The sequence below is a fragment of the Gekko japonicus genome, unplaced genomic scaffold, assembly GCF_001447785.1.
Source record: "Gekko japonicus isolate JY-2015 unplaced genomic scaffold, Gekko_japonicus_V1.1 scaffold948, whole genome shotgun sequence".
Classification (NCBI taxonomy): Eukaryota; Metazoa; Chordata; class Lepidosauria; order Squamata; family Gekkonidae; genus Gekko; species Gekko japonicus.
This window is the reverse complement of record NW_015161978.1, coordinates 174484-196016: the sequence shown is the minus strand read 5'-3', so window position 1 is coordinate 196016 and position 21533 is coordinate 174484. Positions and strand designations below refer to the sequence as shown.

General features: G+C 43.6%; 1 protein-coding gene across 2 annotated transcripts in view; it reads left to right on the top strand.

Annotated features, from left to right (window-relative positions):
* ZNF521 (zinc finger protein 521) overlaps positions 1 to 21533 on the top strand; it is a 407243-nt gene that overhangs the window by 354605 nt on the left and 31105 nt on the right. For both annotated transcript variants that reach the window (XM_015429753.1, XM_015429754.1), the window contains exon 9: positions 4328 to 4443. In XM_015429753.1, the coding sequence (XP_015285239.1) occupies positions 4328 to 4443 (116 nt within the window). The remainder of the gene's footprint in view (positions 1 to 4327; positions 4444 to 21533) is intronic.

The following is a 21533-nucleotide window of genomic DNA, read 5'->3' as shown; positions in this document are numbered from 1 at the left end:
AGGAGGGTGTGATCCAGCGCTTGCACCTTCATCCAGCATGTATCACGAGATGCCCTGGGCTGGGCTAGCTGCTCCCACCAGCCCCTCCCCCAAAAAATCCCTAGCTACGGGGCTGACTCCCAGTATATCCTGCAACCGTCATTCTCTTCTGCTTTTCATAAAAACAAAACAACCTTCAGGAAGATAAAAGGAAGTACTTCTTCACCCAAAGAGCGATTACCACATGGAATTCACTGCCACAGGAAGTGGTGGCAGCTACAAGCATGGATGGCTTCAAAAGGGAATTAGATAAGCATATGGAGCAGAAGTCCATCAGTGGCTATTAGCCACAAGGTATACATAGGGACTCTGGGGCAAGTGATGCTTGGTGCTTGGGGGGGGGGTCAACAGTGGGAGGGCTTCTAATGTCCTGGCCCCACTGGTGGACCTCCTGATGGCACCTGGTATTTTTGGCCACTGTGTGACAGAGTGTTGGACTGGATGGCCCTTTGGCCTGATCCAACATTGGTGTCTCTTATGTTCTTAAGAGGAATATCATCTGTTTAAGGCTACCTATAGTAAAGTTGGAACTCAGACAGTAGGATACATGTTTTCAGAATTAGACACCTAGTTATGCTCTTATTTCCACTTGAGCCTAACTTGTTTCTGAGCTGTTTGTATGTCACAGTATGTCCAGATATGTAATACCACACACCTCAAAGCTTGTTCGCTCCATGACAACTAATGCTTCATATTTAAATTTTTAATGACAGACAAGTAACATATTCCAATATGTTATACACACTCACACTTGATCTTGTTTGCACACCCAGACAAGTCTGGATCACACATGGATGTGTATCTGCTGACTATTCAACATGCAGTGGGTTGGAACATGTAAATCAGTGTAAGGTATTTGTGAAGGCAGGCAATTCTAGTCTTCCCTTTTTCCAAGCAGCTCCCTGTAACTGCCAAAAAACTTCTGCTGAAGACCATGATCCATTATAAAAAGAAATACACTAGCATGAGAACTGTAGAAAGGGAGGGGAGAATCCCCACCTTCCACTAGTGAACCAAGTTTCAAGCTCAGTTTCCTCCACTGCTTGGGGCTAATTTTACCCACTTCCCTCTTCACAGTGCTCTTTGCCACATATTTTTGTCCACGTGGGTGTCCCAACCCTCAGTAGAGGGTTGGGGGGGGGGAACCACAGACAACTGCTGGAGGAACAAGGGAAAGAACTTCCTCCATAAAGTACTGGTGACTCATAGGATCCAATCCACTGAATTTGGAGGAGACTTTTAAGGCTACTGTGGACTGCCAAAAAGACAAATAAATGGATTCTACATCAAATCAAGCTTGAACTCTCCCTAGAAGCTAAAATGACTAAACTGAGGCTATCATACTTTAATCACAGTATGCGAAGACAAGATTCACCGGGAAAGACAATAGTGCTAGGAAAAGTAGAAGGCAGCAGGAAAAGAGGGGGACCCAACAGGAGATGGATTAACTCAGTAGAGGAAGCCACAGCACTCAGTTTGCAAGAACTGAGCAAGGCTGTTAACAATAGGATACTTTGGGAGGTCATTATTTCATAGGGTCCCCATAAGTAGGAAGCAAGTTGATGGCAATAACTCAGAGAGAGAGAGAGAGAGACCTCTCCAATTGCAAACTTGTGTCTGTGAAGTGATGTATAAAGCCCATTCTCTGCTGTTTAATCTGTGACAACTCTTTCACATACAGTCATCACTTGATTCTTCTGCTACCAAATGACAAACCTGCATCTATGAACTTGCTCAGGACAAGTTATTGAGCACACTTGCCTGACTTCTGTATTGTTTCTACCCACCATTTCTCTCTCTCTCTCTCTGGGCTGAAGCGTTTTACCTGTCAACCGCTTCCAAGTAGTCTTCAGTTTCCTCTCCCGGTTCTGATGCGCTTTTTCCCGCCGTTTTTCGCCCGCGCGGGCGATCTCCGGCTTTTTTTTTAACATTCACTTTATAGCACTATTGCGCTATAATGCTATAATGGAACAGCATTATATCAACCTCATTGGAATGCCTGGAGTGTTTTGTTATAGTGCTATAGCGCTATAAAGTGAACGTTCCCCCCCAAAAAAGCAGCCGGAGATCGCCCGCACGGGCGAAAAATAGTGGGGGGAAAGCGATGCAGTCTGAAATGGCAAACCACTTCAGATCCAGCTCTTTACCGGAAGGGGAAAGCCATGTGTGAAATGGCAGCCCAGTTTACTCCACGACGGATCAAAAACGGCTTCAAAACGGGTTAAAAAGGGTAATGTGAAATTCCTCACTATGTCCCATTCCACTCCAAATCAGTTCCCCACCACTGTCCTACATTCTCATCCTGTACGACCAGCCCAAGACAACCCGAGGTGCACCAGGCCAAACCTTGCAACCACTTCTCCCTTTCAGCTGTCACTCACAGCTGTGATAAGCTCAGGTGCCTGGCAGTTGATTGTCCTCTTACCAAAGTGCTTCCTACCCACCCCCAAGTTTGAGAAACACTGCATAAAAATAACTTGGGACCATCAGTGAAAATTAAACAATTGAAAGGCTGTATACAGACCTTTATTTAATACTATTTTAAAGTATAACCTGAACCATGGGTTTGTTCTCCATTGATATGCATTGATAAGAAAGTATGACCCTTCAATACCTTCATATTATTTCTTGTTTGACAGCTAGAGTTCCAATAAAATGTAAACAAATCCTACAAAAGAAAATAAATACAAGGTTTTTCTTCTGTTGGTTAGCATTACTGCTTCTCATTATTACCTTATTGTATATCAGTTAAATATGTTTTCTCTGCATTATAACATTTAGTTAATTTTTACTGCACAGCTTGTAGTAATAATGTCTGAAGCTGTGGATAGTTTTGCTTTCAACAGTTTGCCTGTCAGAATCTGTGTTCAATAATTCTTTCAGTCAAGCATTTCTCTGTATTTTGGTCTCTCTCTCCTATCCTACCTTGCCCCACCTCCCCCCCCATGTATATACATAGAATAGGGTTTTCTTTTATCCCCTTGTATGACTTGTGATTCTAGGAGTTGCATTTGAGTTTGCTTTTATTTTTCAAGTGCAATGTGCCAAGTAGCACCTGAAAAGCAACAATAAATAAGTTACTAGATTGAAAGAATCCTTTCAAAGCCAGTGGCCTTATAAAATGTGTTAAGAACTGTAAAGATAACTGCTATTCCAATCTGTATGAAAAACCACTTCCCCCTGCGCGCCCCCCCCTTTTTGCTGATGCGGTAAATAGACACAGCACATTAATCATAAACAATAATGTTTTGTGAGTAATATGCTATTAAATTATTTCAGTGTGTAGAATATTAACGAAAACAGAAAATCACCATTATAAGTTTTATATGGAAAATGGAATCCAATCCTTTTTTAAGGTAATGAGAAATGTAATTAAAATGTATGACTCACAAGAACAGTATTCTATTTTTTTGTTGTTGTTGGCATTCAATTAGAATTATTTTAATGATTAGGAATAGAGTCAAAGTTAAATGCCAGCATCTTTAATAAATCCTTTCCCTGCCTATACAGATTAATATTGTAGATGCAAACTTTTTTTTAGGTCACAGTGCACCAGGCATCCATCAGAAGTCAGTGCTGCCAACCCAAACACTGCCTCTGGCATATACAATTTAATTATTAATAGTATGTCTCCTAGGTAAACTGTTACACAGTCTTAGGGCCTTGTTTTGTAGTCATTAAAATTGAACATGTTTATATTATTGAAACCCTTGCATTCAGTGTGTAGGCAGAGTTGATCTTAAAGTATCCAAAGAGAATTTACCTGCAGTTCTGTTTCACATTTATAGACATTGCCCCAGTGTAGCTGTGGGATATAATTTTTAACATTAACACATTTAAATACCGAATTGTTTGTTAGAATTAACTTTTAGGCAATTGTTGGGGGGGGGGACCCAGGGCTTTAGCATCTATTGTTTCCAAATTTCACAGCAGCAAAGATTATTTTTTTAATATGCTTCTTAGGCTCATAGCGAAATTAAGTGTGGGGTGGATGAGAGAAGGGACATTTCTTAAATGTTTTAGATTTAAATAATATTTGACTTTTTACCAGACATACAGCACAATTTTTTTTACAAAGAAAAGAAAATTAGGAGTTGAATGTGGAACTGAGCAATCATGGCTGATGCCTATTATAGCAACAGTATAATCAGAAATTATAGGGTTCTTGGATAATTGTAGCCTTTGCAATTGCTCTGAGTTAATGAGGAACTGTTCACAAAATGTCTCCCCACATATAAGATTGAAATGATGAAAAAGTTCACTTTTTTTTCCCTTTTTGATGTTCCAGTATTTGTTCAAGCCAACAAGCTGCAGCAACATATTTTCTCAGCCCATGGGCAAGAAGACAAGATCTACGATTGCACACAGTGCCCACAGAAGTTCTTCTTCCAAACAGAACTGCAGGTATCATGCTCATTAAGACTGTTTGAACATAGGGAGCTGCGGCAAATGGTACTGACCCAGGGTTTTTACTGTGTAGGTTCATCGTATTGGTGAATAGCTCTGGTGTTTAATGGGGACCAGGGATGGTGCACCAGGATAAACAAAAAGCGTAATCCACATGGGACGCTTGTCTGAACTACTTCTGAAAACTGTCAGAGATGCTACCTAAGAAGCATCTGTCTTTGTGCTGCAGGCCAGGTCTTACAGGTTCCCCTGATTCCTAGATGGGGAAAAGACATGAGTGTTACAGAGCTGTGGTTTCTAATTTTGCAAAGAAGAAAGTGTGGTGTGAAAGTCCACTCACCATTTTATCACTTGCTAAAATGAACCAGCTACTTTCTGCCAGCCATTTCAGCCTAACAGCTGACGGGTGCACATACCCTGCTGTCAGGTTGAAATGTTGTGAGCTGTCTTACCAGTAATACTGACCAGTAAGATAGGTCACACAGCATTTCAGCCTAATAGCAGGGTGGGTGTACCCATCAGCTGTTAGGCTGAAATGGCTGGCAGCCATTTTATAGATCCATTTTGCCTCCCCCTACTTCAAAACAGGGGGAAGTGAAACCGACTAGTGAAATGGCCTGCAGCCATTTAAACCTAACAGGTCAGCTGCAGACCCGCACAGGTTTAATAGCCCCAAACAGCTGAACTGGACAAAATCTGGAAATTTTCAGGGAAGGTGCCTTCCCCAAACATCAGTTCAAGGGCTCCAAACCATCCCAAGTTCGTGCCAAATTTTGGCTCATGGGCCAGTTCATGCCCATCCCTAGTATTTTAAAGTTTATTCAGAAGCATTCACAATCTAAACCAAAAATGGTGTGTTCCTTGGTAATAAGTGGCTGGAATCCCTAACCCTTCACCTCTGCACATAAACTGTGTAGTCCAGGGTTGGTTGCTGTATTCTTTCCACAGAAGTAGCTGAAGACTGATAGAGGGCAGCAGCTATTTGGGAAGCATGAGAATGCTGTTTCCTGAGGTGTAGTTTTTAAACTGGCTTTTGAGACTCACAAGCTGCAAATCTGCTTATGGTTGTCTGTCTTGAAAAGGCAAGAGTCATGGCCTTACTTCCTTGCCTTTTATATTGGGTTGGATCCAGCCAATTGTTTCTTACAGCCTTGCTGAATTCCCCTCATTACTGCAATCCCCATCCCAAATGGATTTTGCCCATGCAGGTCCCATGATCCCTAGAATACCCTTTTTGATGGGCAAAAGTGACCCTGACCTTCCTTTTTAACGGATCAGAAAGATGGTTGGATCCAACCCTTGGTTTCCCAAATAGGAAATATGTCAGGGGGGATCCAGTATTTTGATTATTATCCCAAATAGTCTTTCTGATTACTCAGCACACTACTAGATGTTACAGCATCTACAGTCAGACCCATGGACACCATTTCCATTTTAGAGCTGAGCCTGGGACTAGGCACCCCACCCTTTCTCAAGTGCCAAAACAGCCCCTCCTGCTATTTTCACACTTGAAATGGCACAAAGGGGGACAAGACTGTCTAGTCCCACCATGCTGTGAGCCCACCTCACAGAATTTTTAAATGGCCTGTGTTCAGCTGTAAAATGGCAGTGTACCATGGGCACTGTAACATCTAATTGTGCCCTCAGATAATGGTTATTGGAGATTGAGTATTCCTTGCCGAAATCTTAATTATGGTTTTTAGCAGGCATTCTTCTTCTTGAACCTTACAGAAAGCTTTGTCTTTGTTAAAAGTAGTATTTTTAAGCCCCTAGCGTTCTTTTGTAAATTCACACTTTGCTTTCATTGGGACATTGTTGTTCTCTAGAGAGAATCAGAAAAGAAGTAAGTCTAAAGCTCCTTGTATGCAGCTCAAAGAACATATTTGAAGAGGTCTCTGAATTGCTAGAATTTAGCAGCTAAGAATTTACCGAAAAGACTTTTTTTGTTACACCTGTTGAAAATTAAGAAAATTACATAGCTAAAATATTGAGTCATTGTATACTTTACAAAAGCATACACTTACGTAATGCTGCAAACCCTTTTATATGATTAATGGAATCAACTAACAACAGATTGTAAGTAATGCATTTATAAATGTAAATGTGCATACCTAAAGAATATTCAAGCTGTAGAGGTCCAACAGTGCTTACCCTATTAAAAGCTAATAAAAGTGATATTTGTAGATCTAATCCTCCTTAGATCCTGTTTTGGTAGTGGCATGGTTTTGTTGTTATTTGGGGATTTATTATTTGCTTTTCCTTACATTTCTCCAATTTCAGTTTTATTTTGCCCTTTGTCATTTAATGTGTTCTCAGCCTTTGGCTGGTATTTTCAGTGTCTGTTCCCTTGTTGTCTATGACCAGTGCAAGGCTGGACTTCCTCCAAGGTTAACTGACAATGTAGAAGTCTTCAGAGGGGAGGGGATTAAAGGCTGAATTGTACGTGGATGTAGGTGGTGGGTGAGAGAGAGGGAGAAGAAAGGTGAAAGACAAGTGAGATTTAACTGTAGCCTGAGACTTGCTGTGATTGGTGTTAAAAGTTTTTTTTTAAGGATTATCATCTGATTCATTTTTACTGAGTTGTTACAATCTGGTTTTTGTGCAACCTGTGTTGTACTTTGCAACCATTAGCTAATTGATCATCCCAACCTCCCAAGAGAAAGAGGAGACAGGGACCTTAGCTTTACAGATGTAGAAAGAAGAGAAGAAACATTATGGCATGGAAATAAAGAATATTTTGTGAAGTAATACTGTGAATGATCTGGGTACGTTTGGTTTAGATTTTCAAAAGTGTGAGGGAAGATGACAGTTTTCAAATGTTGAATAAGACCTTAGAAAAGAAGAGGAAAGACAGTTGTTCATCCTTTCAACTAAGGATAAAACAAGCAATACTGGCTTTAAAATAAAGAATAGTTAGGAAATACAGGAGCAGAATAGCAATGGAACAAGCTGCTTACCAAGGCTATATAATCGTACACTTTAGAACTATTCAAAGAAAGGCCAGACAAAGCTGTCAGGGGTGATGCTTTTTGGAAGCACAGGAGGATATTGTGTTTTAGGATTGAGTAGGATGCACCAAATAGGGTCTCTTTCAACTCTTACAATGATTTTACAATAATATCCCAACTAACCTTTGCTGTTACAGTCTTGAAGACATCTAGCAGACATGTTTGGTCCTAAAAATGGTGCAATCAGATGTATTCAGACTGAACAACACTTTTATTCATTTGCAGTAACAGGTTTTTGAAGCACATCATGGGGCATTTTATTGTCCTTCCAATAAGACAAGAAGAGCAGAATTAAGCAAACATAGGAGAGGTGCCTTTTTACTGGAACCACAATGCCTGTAAAGGTATTTAATGCCACTCTACTGGTGGCAGCCAACATTACAGGCTAGCAAGCCATTCTGATAGACCGCTCATGGAATTATCTGCCCACTCATTTTAAGGGCCACATTCAACCTGGGACTGTTCTGGGTTAATCAAAAGGTTACATGGTTGGACTGACGGTGTTAGCATTTGATCTACTCCTGATGATACTATTACTCAAACTGTTGAGCTACCCATTCCTTAGGGCAGAGGTTGCTTGTGTTTAATTTCTAGATAGATGCTATGAGAAAGCTCCAATTAAACCTGTAAGAAAGAGATTATGGAAGACACAAAGCTGATAGTACTACCTCTCTGATTATTCTTAAATAGATTGATGGAGGAATCCATTCAACTCAGTGAACCAGTTTAAAATTTTAAAGCTATCTTTACAAAGAAATAAATCAAAGAAGTTTTTTTTAAAAAAAATAAGGTATGTGATTACATTTAACAGCACTATATTTCAGGAGTTGTTGAAAAGAGAAGGAACGCTGATTGTCAGGCCTAGAAGACCAGCTGTGATTATGTATTGAATAAGGAATATTTTTGTTCTTCTTTTTAAAATCCAATTAACATTGTTCAACTTTAGGCCAACATTTTCATGAATAATAGCTTGATTTTTCAACTCTCATCACCATTAGTGGCCACTGTTAAAGCAGAAAGGGGGCACCCAATGTTCAGTCCATATGCAACTCAGGCCATCTATATATCTAATTCCCAAGCGTGTCCCATATCTGTGAATATCTAAATCCGCAAATAGGGGGGCACACCCAAACAAGTTTTTCTGCAAGTTTGGGTGACCCCCTAGGTTTGCTAAAAAAATTGAAAACTTAAAAAAAGCATTGGGTTCAAATTCCTCCCCCCAAATAAAAAGTATTGTCTGCACATGCACATACAGTGCAACTTACCATTGAGGGCCTGGCTGCTGCTGCTCTGTGGAGCCAATCTGGGCCCACCTGTAGGGGCAGGGAATGCTGGGAGCTGCTCTGAGTGCAGTCACGGCAGCAGGGAATGCCAGGAGAGGCTCTGGGCCTGGCTGTGGCAGCAGGGAATGCTAGGAGAGGCTCTAGGCCCAGCTGTGGCAGTGCAGAACACCAGCAGAGACTCCAGGTGGAGCTGCAACAGTGGGAAATGCCAGGAGAGACTCTAAGCCTGGCTGCAGCAGACACCAGGAGCTGCTTCAGGCCTGGCCACCACTGGGAGCTGGCTCCAGACTTGGAGCAGTTCCCAGGCACTGCCACTGCTGCCAGGCTCAAAGGTAGGGAAAAAGAGGGAGGAAGAAAGGGAAAGAAGGGGGATTGGCTTGGGAGAGACAGAGAAAGACAAAGAAGGATGGATTAGCTTGGTGGAGGGTTGGAAAGAAAAAGAAGGGGGGATTGGCTTGGGGACAGAAAGAAAGGGGGAGATGGGGGGAGAGGAAAGGAAGCAAAGGTTGGGGAATGCCCCTCCCTACAAGTTTCTTCTGGATCCCCACTTGTGAGTGTCAGTTTTTTTATAGTGGTTAGGAGCGTGGACTTTAATTTGGAGAATTGGGTTTGATTCCCCACTCCTTCCCATGCAGCTGCTGGTGTGACAAGTTCTTTCAGAGCTGTTCTCTCACGAGCAGTTCTTGAAAGAGCTCTCTCAGCCCCACCTAACTCACGGGGTGTCTGTTGTGGGGAGGGGGAGGGAAAGAAGATTGTAAGCCACTCTGAGACACCTTTGGGTAGTGAATGGCGGGGTATAAATCTAATCTCTTCTTCTTCTTCTAAATTTAGGAACCAGCATAGTGTCAGATGCATTCATCGAAACCATACATATTAAGAAAGCACTGATGTTTGAGTTAGGTGCTTAAATATGCTGACTTTAGGAGGAGTGTCTGGGGGTGGCAGCCCCACTCCCATACTCATGGTGGCTGGCTGGAATAATAGAATGACCAGTGCTGGGTCCCTCAAGGGTCAGGGCTGCCCTGGAACCGCCATGCTCGCTGCAGAGGCTGGAATGTGCCAACACTGGCCCTAATGCAGCTTCAAACAGGGCCCTGCAGCCCAGCCCCAATTGGGCCAAATGGCTGCACTGGCAGCCACAGCAGTGAGATGGAATGGCTCTACCTCACCCAACCCAGGACCATAGGGTTGCCAGCCTCCAGGTGGGGACTGGAGATCTCCCGCTTTTACAACTGATCTTCAGCTCACAGAGATCAGTTCCCCTGGAGAAAATGGCTGCTTTGAATGGTGACTCTATAGCATTGTACCAGGCTGAGGTCCCTCCCCTCCCCAAACCCTGCCTTCTCCCAGATCCACCCCCAAAGTCTCCAGGTATTTTCCAACCCAGAGCTGGCAATGCTGCAGGAGCAGCGGGACCATCCAAGCAGATAGCCTGAGAGGCCTCGCCATTCTCCGGGCCAATGAGGCTGGGAGGGTTGACCTGTGATGGGTTAGGGGAAGGTGTGCCGAGGGAGGGAAAGCCCAGGAAAGGCGGCCATTAGAGGAATACTTGCAGCCCTGCATGATCCTGCCCCAGCACAGAGGGCATTAGAGGATGTTGGGGTTAGCCTGCTCCAAGGAAGCCATTTATTAGGTAGGCTGAGGAAAGGTCAGGGAGAAAGTGTCAGGCATTTCCCATGCTACTCGGGGAGATGAGGGTGGTTGAAGAGAGAGGACCTTTTAATCCCTTCCTCTCTGTACTCTGAGACCTGCACGGAGGCCTGCTATAGAAAAGGGTCCTGGAGGGCGTGGCCACCCCAGACTCCAATCTTGGGGAGGAAGAGCTGGACAGGAAAACAGGAAATAGTGTATGTCTTTTTTTCTGCCTCAGATATACAGTCTTAGATTGAAATGAACTGTTCATATTGAAGGCAAATCATATGAGACAATGCAGCAGACATTTTGACCCTTAGAAATGCAAAACCTCAGCAGCCTCTGCCCTGTGAAGGACAGACATTGTATGCTGCAAACAGTATCATCTGTGATAGAGTGGATAACATAAATATGATGTTATATACATGATTATTATGATGGTTTTGTGCTTTATTGCTTCATTCACCAGGACAAAAACTCTAATTTACAGGGTTTTAAAGACTGTATTAGGAATCAGGAGCTGTATTTCAAGTGAGATTTTTCTTAAGCACCTGTTTACATAGAGGTGAGATTGCCAAGGACAGTTGAAGAGTAATTGTGATATTGCCCCTCAGCGATGCCTGAAAACATCTGTACATAACAAAAAGCTCCCATTTTCTTGACCGTCTCTCCAAACAGTTAACTTAGCTTGTATTTGGGTACAAGGGAGTTGCAACAGAAATCTTTGGGGGGGGGGTCACTATTCAACAAAGCTTTTCCTCCAAGATTTCTTTTTTAAAAAAATTAGTATCAAAAGAAAGTTTTAATGTCTAAGGGGGGGGGGAATTCTGTCTTCCTTCTGCTGTTCCTTTTGTTCCCCTGGGGATTAAAGGATTTTATAGTCATATTAGTCTTTCATAAGGTAATTCTTTTCTGAAAAAGAAACTTCCTGGTCTGGAGTGTGTTAACCCAACCTTCTTTGATTGGCCTATTCAAATGTAATCACTCCCAGTGGATAGGTGGTTCATTAGTCCATGAATATTTATAGTCCCTTGTAAAACCGACTAGGCCTGAGTTGTCACAATCACATCCTCATTGTACCAATGAGCATGTAAAAGGATTAAATCAGTTGTCTATGTCTTATCTCTTGTAATCACGTATATGGTTTCCCTTTTAGTCCTGTAAAGATCTAGGTCTTTTAATAGTTTAATTGAATTTCATCCTACATAATACTAACAACATTTTAAATACGAGTAAGCACAAAGTCCAAAATACACAATTCCCAACAATTTTAACTTAATTCTCATCTGTCACTGTCTATCTATGTGTACAGAAAGTTAAGTTGCAATTGTTGGTGTATATATTTTATTTATGAGTTGATTTCTATCCTGCCTTTTGATATGGAACAATTATAGGACACAAATAAAATACAGTTAAATAAGGGGTATTTTCTTCTTGTCTTCACATGGCGTTGCACTGTGGTGGCATTATATTACAGCTTATGTTACACTTCTGTTTGGACTGAAACTTATTATTGAACCAATAAGTTTTTTTATTTTTATTTAATTTGTAATAAGTGGTCATTGATTTCAGTGGACTTAGAAAAGTATAACTGTGCTTATGATTTCACTGTTGTGAACTTCAGGGGGATCTGAACAGGGGGTCTCCTAGATCAAGGAAGGAAGGGGAGAACCATAATTGTTGGTGTTGTGTGGGAAAGCTCAGGAAGGAGTTGATTTTTCCCTGCCTTGTTCTTTCCCAAGCAACTTGCCATTTGCCCTCTGACTCCTCTCTGAGGAGATCCTCAGGTGGTCAGGAGAGCCACACAAACAAAATACACCTCTGGACAGGGTGCTCCAGCTACAAAGGGGAATTGAGGTAAAATTGCTTCCTTCATGCTGTTCAACTTGCATCAGAGGTCGATTTGGGGGGGGGATCGCCATCCCCCAGGTGAGGTGCGGGGGGGACACGACAAAGCCCCACCCCCTGCTTCTGGCCGCCCCGCTTCTGGCCCTCATTCAGCCAGGAGGAGGCAGGAGAAGAGGGAGGGTAAGTTGCTTCCCCCCCGCCTCTCTCCACCCCTTCCTGCCTGGGGCCAGGGGGCCTTGCAGGTCCACCGCCGGGCCCCTCATGGGGCTTGGCAGTGGAGCCGCAAGGCCGCCGCCGCCAGCCGGGACTGTTAGGGGCGGGGGGGCCTTCGTGGGGCTTCCTCGCACTCCCGCACCTTTAAGACTAACAAATAGCACCTTTAAGACTAACCTTTAAGACTAAGACTGAGTGGTGGGTGTGGCCGTATGACACACTTCCAGCGATGTCAGAGGGTGTGGCATATGCTAATGAGTTATGCTAATGAGTTCCCCTAGCTCTTTTTCTACGAAACGACCCCTGACTTGCATCAGTGGAATAAGAGATTTTCCCTGATCTCCCTGGGATAGTGCAGCACCCTGTCTTGTGGTACATTTTTTTTTTGTGAGGCTCTCCGAGTTCTGACCCTCAGAGAGTTGTTTGAGGACAAACAGTGAGTTGCTTGGGGGAGACAAGGAAAGATCTACTCCATCAACTTCTTCTGTGAGTTTTTCCACTGGATCTAACCCATGATAAACAAAATACTTGAATTAATTGATGTGTAGAGATTTGTCCAATAATTAATAAAAGATAACTTCTTTTCTGCATAGTTATTATTTTTCTGTCAGTCTTCGTCACGCTTATATACTTTCATAATTTGTACACAAAAGCATAATCAAGTCACTTTGTTTCCCATTGCTTTCTTGTTTGAATGGTATTTATCCTCCAGTATTTGAAGGAAGTTATTCTTGCTGCAGTAACTATATAAGCAATAAGTTCTCTATATTTACAAATAGTACACTAATACAAGTTTGTAAGTAGGTAAACATAAAATTTAACCCCATGGTTTTTCTTACAGTTTTCCTAATACTGTTCCAGAAAACTTTTATAAAAAGAGATGTCTGTTACATGTGGGAAAAGTTGCCTTTTTTATGTTTTCAAAATTTTGAGTTGAGTGTTACTGTAATTTCATTTAGGTCACATACAGTTGTAATGACAAACTTCTGGTTCTCTCTGATGAGCATGAACACAGCTTGTTTGTGGTGCTCACGGGCTCCCTCTATCCTTTCCCCTTCTCCTTATCATGCATATGAAGTATGATTGAAGCCTTTCTGGTTTGCAAAGCTTTTTATCAAACTTCAGCTTGTTGTGATATCAGAATGAATATATTTACACAAGGGTATGCTGTTTACAATAGAAAGATTTCCATTAGGAAACAACAGCACTGTTTACTGTGAAATATCAATTTTTGCAAGCATGTTGGTAAAATTCCTGACTATATCTATGAAATAGCTTGTTAGAATAAGTTAACTCTGCACCTTGGGGGCAAAATTAAAAAAGAATTCACTGTGCTCAGTACTAACAGATTGGTTCCTTTCAGGGGTCATTTGGGGGGGGACGCGGGGGGACGCCATCCCCCCGGGTGAGGTGCGGGAGGGCGGGGCCTGGAGCTCCCTGCTGGTGCCCGCTGGAGGTCGCCGCCGGCTGTGGGGAGGACACACTTCTGGTGATGTCAGGGGGTGTGGCATATGCTAATGAGTTATGCTAATGAGTCCCCCTAGCTCTTTTTCTACGAAATGACCCCTGGTTCCTTTACTGCAAATGCATCTATCTTTCTCTGCTCAGCAACATACCTATAATGCAGATCAGTTACTGCGCAACAAAAGCTAAGTAATACTTTTGTTCATGCAATTAGAGTGATTGAATTGATTGGCCTTTCCCACTCTTTTAAAGAGTATTAAACAGATAGTGGTGAAAATACTCTTTAATTTATTTAATCTGGGATGAGAGATGCTGATTAACATTGGAATGAAATGCTTCTCTAAGTACGTCCTAAAAGTGTAATAAATCCAGCCTTTTTGTAATTCTTTAAACATCCAGATAGTATGAACAGAAGGGTGATTATAGGAAACTAATCTTAATTGAATGATTTTGAAAATGGTGATTTAGGGTGTGGTATTTATTCAAGGCTAATTAATTTGGAATACATAAATATCTTCTGAATTCAGCCTCAGCTTCAGAAGTAAGCCAATATACAAGACAAAAGAAGACAAGTTTGGGTGCATTAAATTCTCAGTTTGTATTTGTATATTTGCAGCATTATGGCCATGTTTTCTGAATTGACTCTCCTGCCTTATTTTTTTTTTATTTATTGTTATTGTTACAGTCTTAAGACCAACATACAGAGTAAACATAATATGTGAGGGAGAGAAGGAAAAAAACACAGTCATAATACACAAAAATAGAAATCTGAATTTTTTAAAATGCGATACCTGCAATCTAAGAATTAATGCACAAAACTCAGCGACTGAATGTGTAATCTCTACATTCTTATCTGATAGGAGCCAGTGAAGCCTGGCTTTATTTGTGTTAATGTGCCCAGGTGTCCTATCACCTAATGGGGTAATAATTTTAAGACGAGCCTCCCTGTAAAATGGACAGCTGAAGAACATATGCTCTACCGATTCAACCTCGCTTAAAAGGCATGGGCATAGCCTTTCAGAGTAGGGGTTTTTGTTGTACCTGCCTTGAATAACCACAGATGGAAGGGCAGAACATCTAGCTAGGGCAAATGCCCTTCTAGAATTCTTTCCCTCCACTGAAGTCAAATATATTGCCAGCTTAATGGCGCTTTTGATATTTAACAACACCCTGAGTTTGGAAGCCTTAGAGACGTCAGATTGTCGCTCAATATCCTCAACTCTTTGTTTAATTAGCCCTTTGGCTTGTTCAAATCCATAGGATAAGAGTAGCTGAGGTGAGAAGCCGATTCTATGAATATGATAGTGAACTTCCTTGATCCAACTGGATTGGAAATCATCCTGGAATATCAGGGGCCTCTCCTGCCTTGGGGCACCTTTCTCCTGTCCTCTCCTCTCCCAGTGATCCTAGCTCTACTGACCTTGTAGTCTGTGGTGGGCAGAGAGAAGATGACATTGAAACAGTGGTATTTTTCCATTCATGACAGAAGGCTGAAGCTTCCTTCCTCTCATAGCACAGCTGTTCATTTTTTGGATTGTCCCAAGCTCATTGTAGAAAAAAAAGTCTAGAGCATCACAGTTGAGAAGTACATTTTGACAGTATATTCCTGAACAGAGTTATCCTTTAAATCAATTGGCTTAGAAAGGTGCAGCTCTCCTTAGGATTTTACTGTGAACCATATTTCCTGTGTTACAAAGGTAGGAAGAAAACACTGCACAGTGACACTTTCCCATTGGTTTTTCTCCTGGTTTTGAAAGCTGGTTTCACTTTTATGACATTGGGTGAAGTGAGATTTTTCGCAGGTTTCACGAACATTTTTCATTATTTCTTTGATCTTTCTATATATGGCCTTGTCTTAGAATGCTGGAAAAAGAGCCAAACTTCTTACATAAAGGAAGCAGGTTTCCACATTCCTGCCACTATCTGAAAGCTGAAACACCTCAAACACTATGAAGACAGTGGTGTCAAACCAGTGCCCAACAATGAGCTATATTTCATGGGGTTGGGATTTTTCTGGGACCCTTGAAACCTGTGCATTAGCTCTTGTTTGAACTCTCAGCAGTGCAAAAAGGTCTTGGAAGAGTTAATTGAGTGCCAGTTTCATGGTGAGTTTCTCCCCTCCCCAGTAGCTACAAGGAGCCCCCTCCTCAAAGTGTGACTTTATAGAACTCAGTAGTGGCAGCAGTAAAGATACTGTGTTCACATTGGACAATTTAGTACCAGTGTAATATAGGCCCTAGTTCCCGAGTGGCTGTTCCCTAGAGGAAGGCTCAGTGTCACTTAGCTGCAGCTTCCCCACAACTCTGTGCTGCCCCTAATATACACTCCATATTGCTTCCTGACTCCCTGAATCTGGTCTGTACCAAAACTGAAGAATGACACTGGTGCATCATGAGCAGCACTGTGGTTCTGTTTGTACTGTGAAGTTAGTAGGCATGTCCAGCATAGGAGAAACATGAAGAGTCACTACTCCCCCCAGTAGTGGTATTCTCCTGCTCCTACTGCTTTTTCTTGTGAATGCAAGAAGACAGCTCTGACACCATCATCTCTTCACAGAGCAGTATTCAGACACTGTGTTTCCTTCTCCCAAACAGACAGCACAGTTTCTAGAGTACAGGACCCAGTTCTCATGTTACTCCAGGGATGCAGAAGCCATTGCAGTAATGCTCCTTTCCATGCCACTGGGATAATGTTAGAAGTCCTGTGCTGCGTGGGAAGATGATGTTCTGGCTGCTCCATATGCCAGCATCAACTCTTGAGAAACTAGGTTGACACAGGCACAGGAGAGACTTCAGTGGATTCCTCCTAGCTGGTTGGAATTCACTTTAATGCAGGCTTTGCAGGGATCTCAGCGTTCTCAGATTAAAGCAGGTATGACAGGGGTTTCAAGACAGGCATTGTGCGCATAGTCCAGGGATTCCCACTTTTCCTGGGGACACAGGAAGATGAGGTGCCATCACACAAGATTAAAGGGTATCAAGCCCTAATGAACCTTTGTGTCTAGGAATTAGTCCTTGTGCACATTTCTTTCACCAGGATGGAGAGAAATAAGTTCTAGGAGCAAGCAGCACCATCTGTCTTGCCCAAGAGAAAATGCTGATGAAATTTGTATTCCCTGTCCTCAGAGTATGAGTTTTAGCAGCTTGTAATGAATTATCAGTCCTTCTGTAGTTCAAATTGTACATGTGAGCCTGAGAAGGACTTTCATCCTTCCTCTTACTCCTCTTCACCTTCTGATGATCGCAGTGGATGTTGGCCATCAGTGGCCGGCAAGCCAACTCACAGTCTCTTTCTTCTCCCCTCTCCCTCCCAGCCTTTCCCTTTCCCCTCCTGTCCAGTATCTCAGGCATTTTAATAGCATCTGAGGACTGTCAAAATAGCCTAAAAATTAATGGCTGGGGTACCTGAAGTTAAATGTCATGGTCCCTGGATGTAACATTTTTCAGGGTGCCGTGGTTGTGGTGCTGGGGAAGTAGGGGGATCAGAAGTTAATGAAAAACTCTCTTCCACCTGCCGGCTGGCCACCAAAGCCAAAAGAGAAGGAATGAGGTCCCATGAGTCATTCTGAATTCAGAAATGGGCTCAGAAAAAGCCAGGCAAGATGCCAGCGTTGGGGGAAGTAGTTCAACTTTCCCAAGACCAATTTCAAATTGAGCTCAAGAGTATGCATGTGTATAGAAAGCACAAGATAGGGGCCTCTGGTTTTTCCTGGGAGCAGGAACATGCAGCAGTCAATGATCCCATCACTGGTCCTAATGGCTGGGACAACACAGATGGAGCCTTGTCTGAAAAGTCAGGGCAGGGGACAGTGGTTCACAGGCATCGAGCAGCAAAGAGCATCTTGCATTACTGCCAGCAGAGGAGCCCAGCAGTCCTTTCCTTCCAGTAGCTAGGATTCCCCTCCGCTTCCTGGACCCTAGTAGAGGCACTCAGGGCATTAAATGGGGGCACGATAGAGCCCTAGATATAATTTGTAGAATTCTGACAAACTCCACTTTTGTTTCTTAAAGTTGAGGTAATTAGTATCAGTGGTATTCTTGTACTGTCAAGGCAGCCCTCTTTGGTTGTTTGTGCATTTTAAAGGCTTATTAAGTGGATAAACAGATAACAAGGGGCAAACAACAAGAGAGAGAGGAAAAATCAGAGTCCTAATCATCATTCCACAACCTCAAAGTAAAGGAATAATCCCATGCCACCCCAATTCATTGTCATGCTTTAGATGTGGCTTTCACAGTTCAGCTGCTGTACAACTGGAGGAAAGATATATTGTACACTATTGACAGAGTTTGCTAAAGCAAGACATTTCCAGAGCTGAAGCTGTATTTTAAGAGAAATTCACATTTGTATCCTTTATTGTGATATTTGGCGGCAAGTCTGCGGCTAGTAACAGTCTCTGCCCTGCAGCTATGAAGGAGTAAGACTCCGTTGCTGGAGAGAGAGTGGTGCTCTGTGTAAAAACCTGAGATGTGGTAGGCAAGATGAATCGCGCTTAAAAGCAGTGCTTGCGGTGCTGTCATTTAGAACAGGAGCACTGATGCTTTAAACGAAAGTGAAAGGCAGGATAAACGCCCCCTTTAAAAGTGGTAAAATTCTTAAACTGCCTACAACAACAAATCTTCTCCATTGATGACTTAGCTGAGGGCAAGGCAATTTGGCAGAGGATGGCTCTCCCTTGGGATGTGAGGCACAGAATCATCTTTTTTTAATGTAAATAAAATCATTTTTTGAACAGTATGAGCTAGTATTACATGAAATAAGCATGTCCCAGAAACTGTATAAAGTAGAGAGGTTGGCTTACCTAGATTCTCAAACTGTTTTATTGAAAGCTATTTTCTAACTATTTCTAATGCCTCTGTGTGGTGCACTTGATTAGTTTGTTTGGTGGTTCCTGGCCAAAGTGCAGGTGTTTGGAACCCACATAGTGGTGATAGTTCAGAATCAAAGAGGAAATCAGAAGAGGGTGGACATCACATGCATGCCATTTGTCACAAGATCAGCACTCCTCTCTTTCACTAACATTCATCTTCACAAAGCTCACTTCAGACATTTGTCCCTGCATTCACTGAATGCACAGAGAGGGGCCAGAATTGCATCCACTGGCCCTGAGGGGGCTGCATTTTGCTGAAACATCTGCACCAAGCCCCTGTATGCATATGGTCCTCCATCTGGTGAGGCTCCTGCTTTTTGCAGGCGAGTCCAGGCTATGTGGAGAAACCGCTGTACAAAGGGGCAGTAAACCTCTGAAGAAGGCTATTTCCCCCCACGTTTCTTTAGAAAACACATCCTGGTGTTTTCTTCAAAAGAAGTCAGTGCTAAAGAAGTACATATAGCAGAGTCATATTCTTCCTGCTGGTCAAGTTATTGGATTCATGGAATTGCAGCCCTGCTTTCCTGTGGTTTCTGAGCTGTCTTAGACTTTAGAGAATCCCCACTCTCACTCAGAACTGCAGATCAGCACACTTTCCACACTGAAGCACTACAGCGGACCCATATTGGCCAGTGTCTCCTGCATAAGGTGACATAAAAAACCAGCCTAGTGGCCCTGTCATTATGCTGTGCTGTGGATTGTTTTGCTAGTTAAGTTAGAAGGGGAATTCCCATGGGGGAATGGCAGGAGATGCCTGCAAAGGTTGGGGTGGGGGGCACCAATCAGCATCATGCAAACATGCTATTCCTGACTGACTAGCTGCCATGGCTGTGGTATGAGCTGCTGACATCAGTGAAGTGAGATAGCTGGTCAGCAAATGAGCCTAGGACCCAGGGGAAGAACATGAAAGGCTTGGGCTTACAACCCCCCCCCCCCCCCCCCCCGTCTTCTCAGACTGGCAGTGGCTCTCCAGGGTCTCAGAGTGGTTTTTTAAAATGGGAGTTTCGGATAATAATTTTGGGTGTCCTCTTCAGCGTTTTTTTCTGTTATTATTCCATTGGAGCACCAATGGAGGGTGTGTTGTGTGTTAAAACTAATATTTCTCTGCAAAACTGGAGTCCCTTGAGTTTGCAGAACTCTATATTTTAACCCTGGCTGGTCCCAAACCTCCCCCTCCCTTAGAAATATAAACTACAAATATAAATGGTCTGAGCCTAGGACCCAGGGGAAGAGCATGAAACAGCTGATGAGCATTGCAACTTTCTTCCCCCCCAGGTCTACTCTGATTGGCAGTGGCTCATCAGGGTCTCAAGGGTTTTTTTACAGGGTGGTTTGAGATAATAATTTGGGATGTCCTCTTCAGCACTTGCTCTGCTATTATTCCATTGGAGCTCCACATTAGGAGGGTGTGTGTTAAAACTAGTATTTCTCTGCAAAACTGGAGTCCCTTGAGTTTGCAGAACTCTATATTTTAACCCCGATTGGTCCCAAACCTTCCCCCCATGCCCTTAATATGTGCCTGCCAAAACTGGAACAGTGGGATTTTGCACAGCCAGTTTTAAAATAAAAAAGCAGCACAAGGATCACAGCAGAATGAACCCCTCCCCCAAGCTCCTACCTGTGACAAGGACTACGGAGGCCTGAGCAGTGGCTGGGAAGTTTGGCAGCCCCATCCTCTGCCTCCTGCCCTCAGAGGCAGCCCCACCCTGAGCTCTCCGCTCAGAGGCAGCCCCGTCCTCTGCCTCCACCTCTCAGAGGCAGCCCTGCCCTCTGCTCTTTATACTCCCCAGCAGCTCAAGCTGAGAACAGCAAGGATGGGCAGGGGGGGAGGGCTGCCAAGTCAAATCTTCTTCCCGGCGGGGGAGCCTTGCCGGGCTCCGGGAGCCGTTCTTCGACGTCGATCACGTTGAAGGCGTGGCCCCGATCATCGGAGGGAAAACCATAGAGTTTTCCTTCCGACGATCGGGGCCACACCCCCAACGTGATTGATGTGGTTGCGGCGGAAATCGGGCCTCCGAAGCGGGGGTTTACCTGCCCCCACTTGGCAGCCCTAGAGGGGGGAGAGAAGAGAGCCCCACTCCCAGGCAGGCCGGTTCCAGCCTGCAGGCTGTAGGGATTTTATTTTATTTTTTGAAGCAAAAACTTACCTCCATGCGAAGACAGAGAGTTACAGTGTCAGGATAAATGTCATTAAACAAATATAGGTCCCTGCCACACGGCAGGGAAAAGGACGGCTGAACTGCGGCTAATCTGAGCCGCACCAACGTTGAAACGCCGCGGTGGGATCCCACAGATCCCCTGTGCCGCGGCGCGGCGCTCCCCGGCACAAATCAGATGCCGGGGAGGAAGAGTCGGATGGGAGGGGGAGGCTGCCAAACTGCGCATGCTCAAGCATGCGCAGTACGCCCGGGGGCCGGGATGCGGCGGCGCAAGGATTTTTCCAGTAGAGCGCCGCAAGCCCACGGCCCGGCTTGTGGCGCTCTACTGGAAACAACCACCTAGGTAGGTGGTTCTTTTTTAGTGTGCGTTTTCGGCGGTAGGGACGGATCAGGGACGGGCAGGCAACGATTCCCAGATGTTGCCGTGGGATCGCGCCCGTTTGCTTCGCCCCGTTCCGTCCCCATAGAAGGCTTTGGTATACAGCAACAGAAAGGCTTGGATCCAGTGCAGCAAGCACAGAAAATTTCTTGAGCTAAGCATAATTCTGTTCATTCTCAACCATTTGTGCTATAGAACTCACTTGCACAAGCAGTATGACATGCATAATTGCTA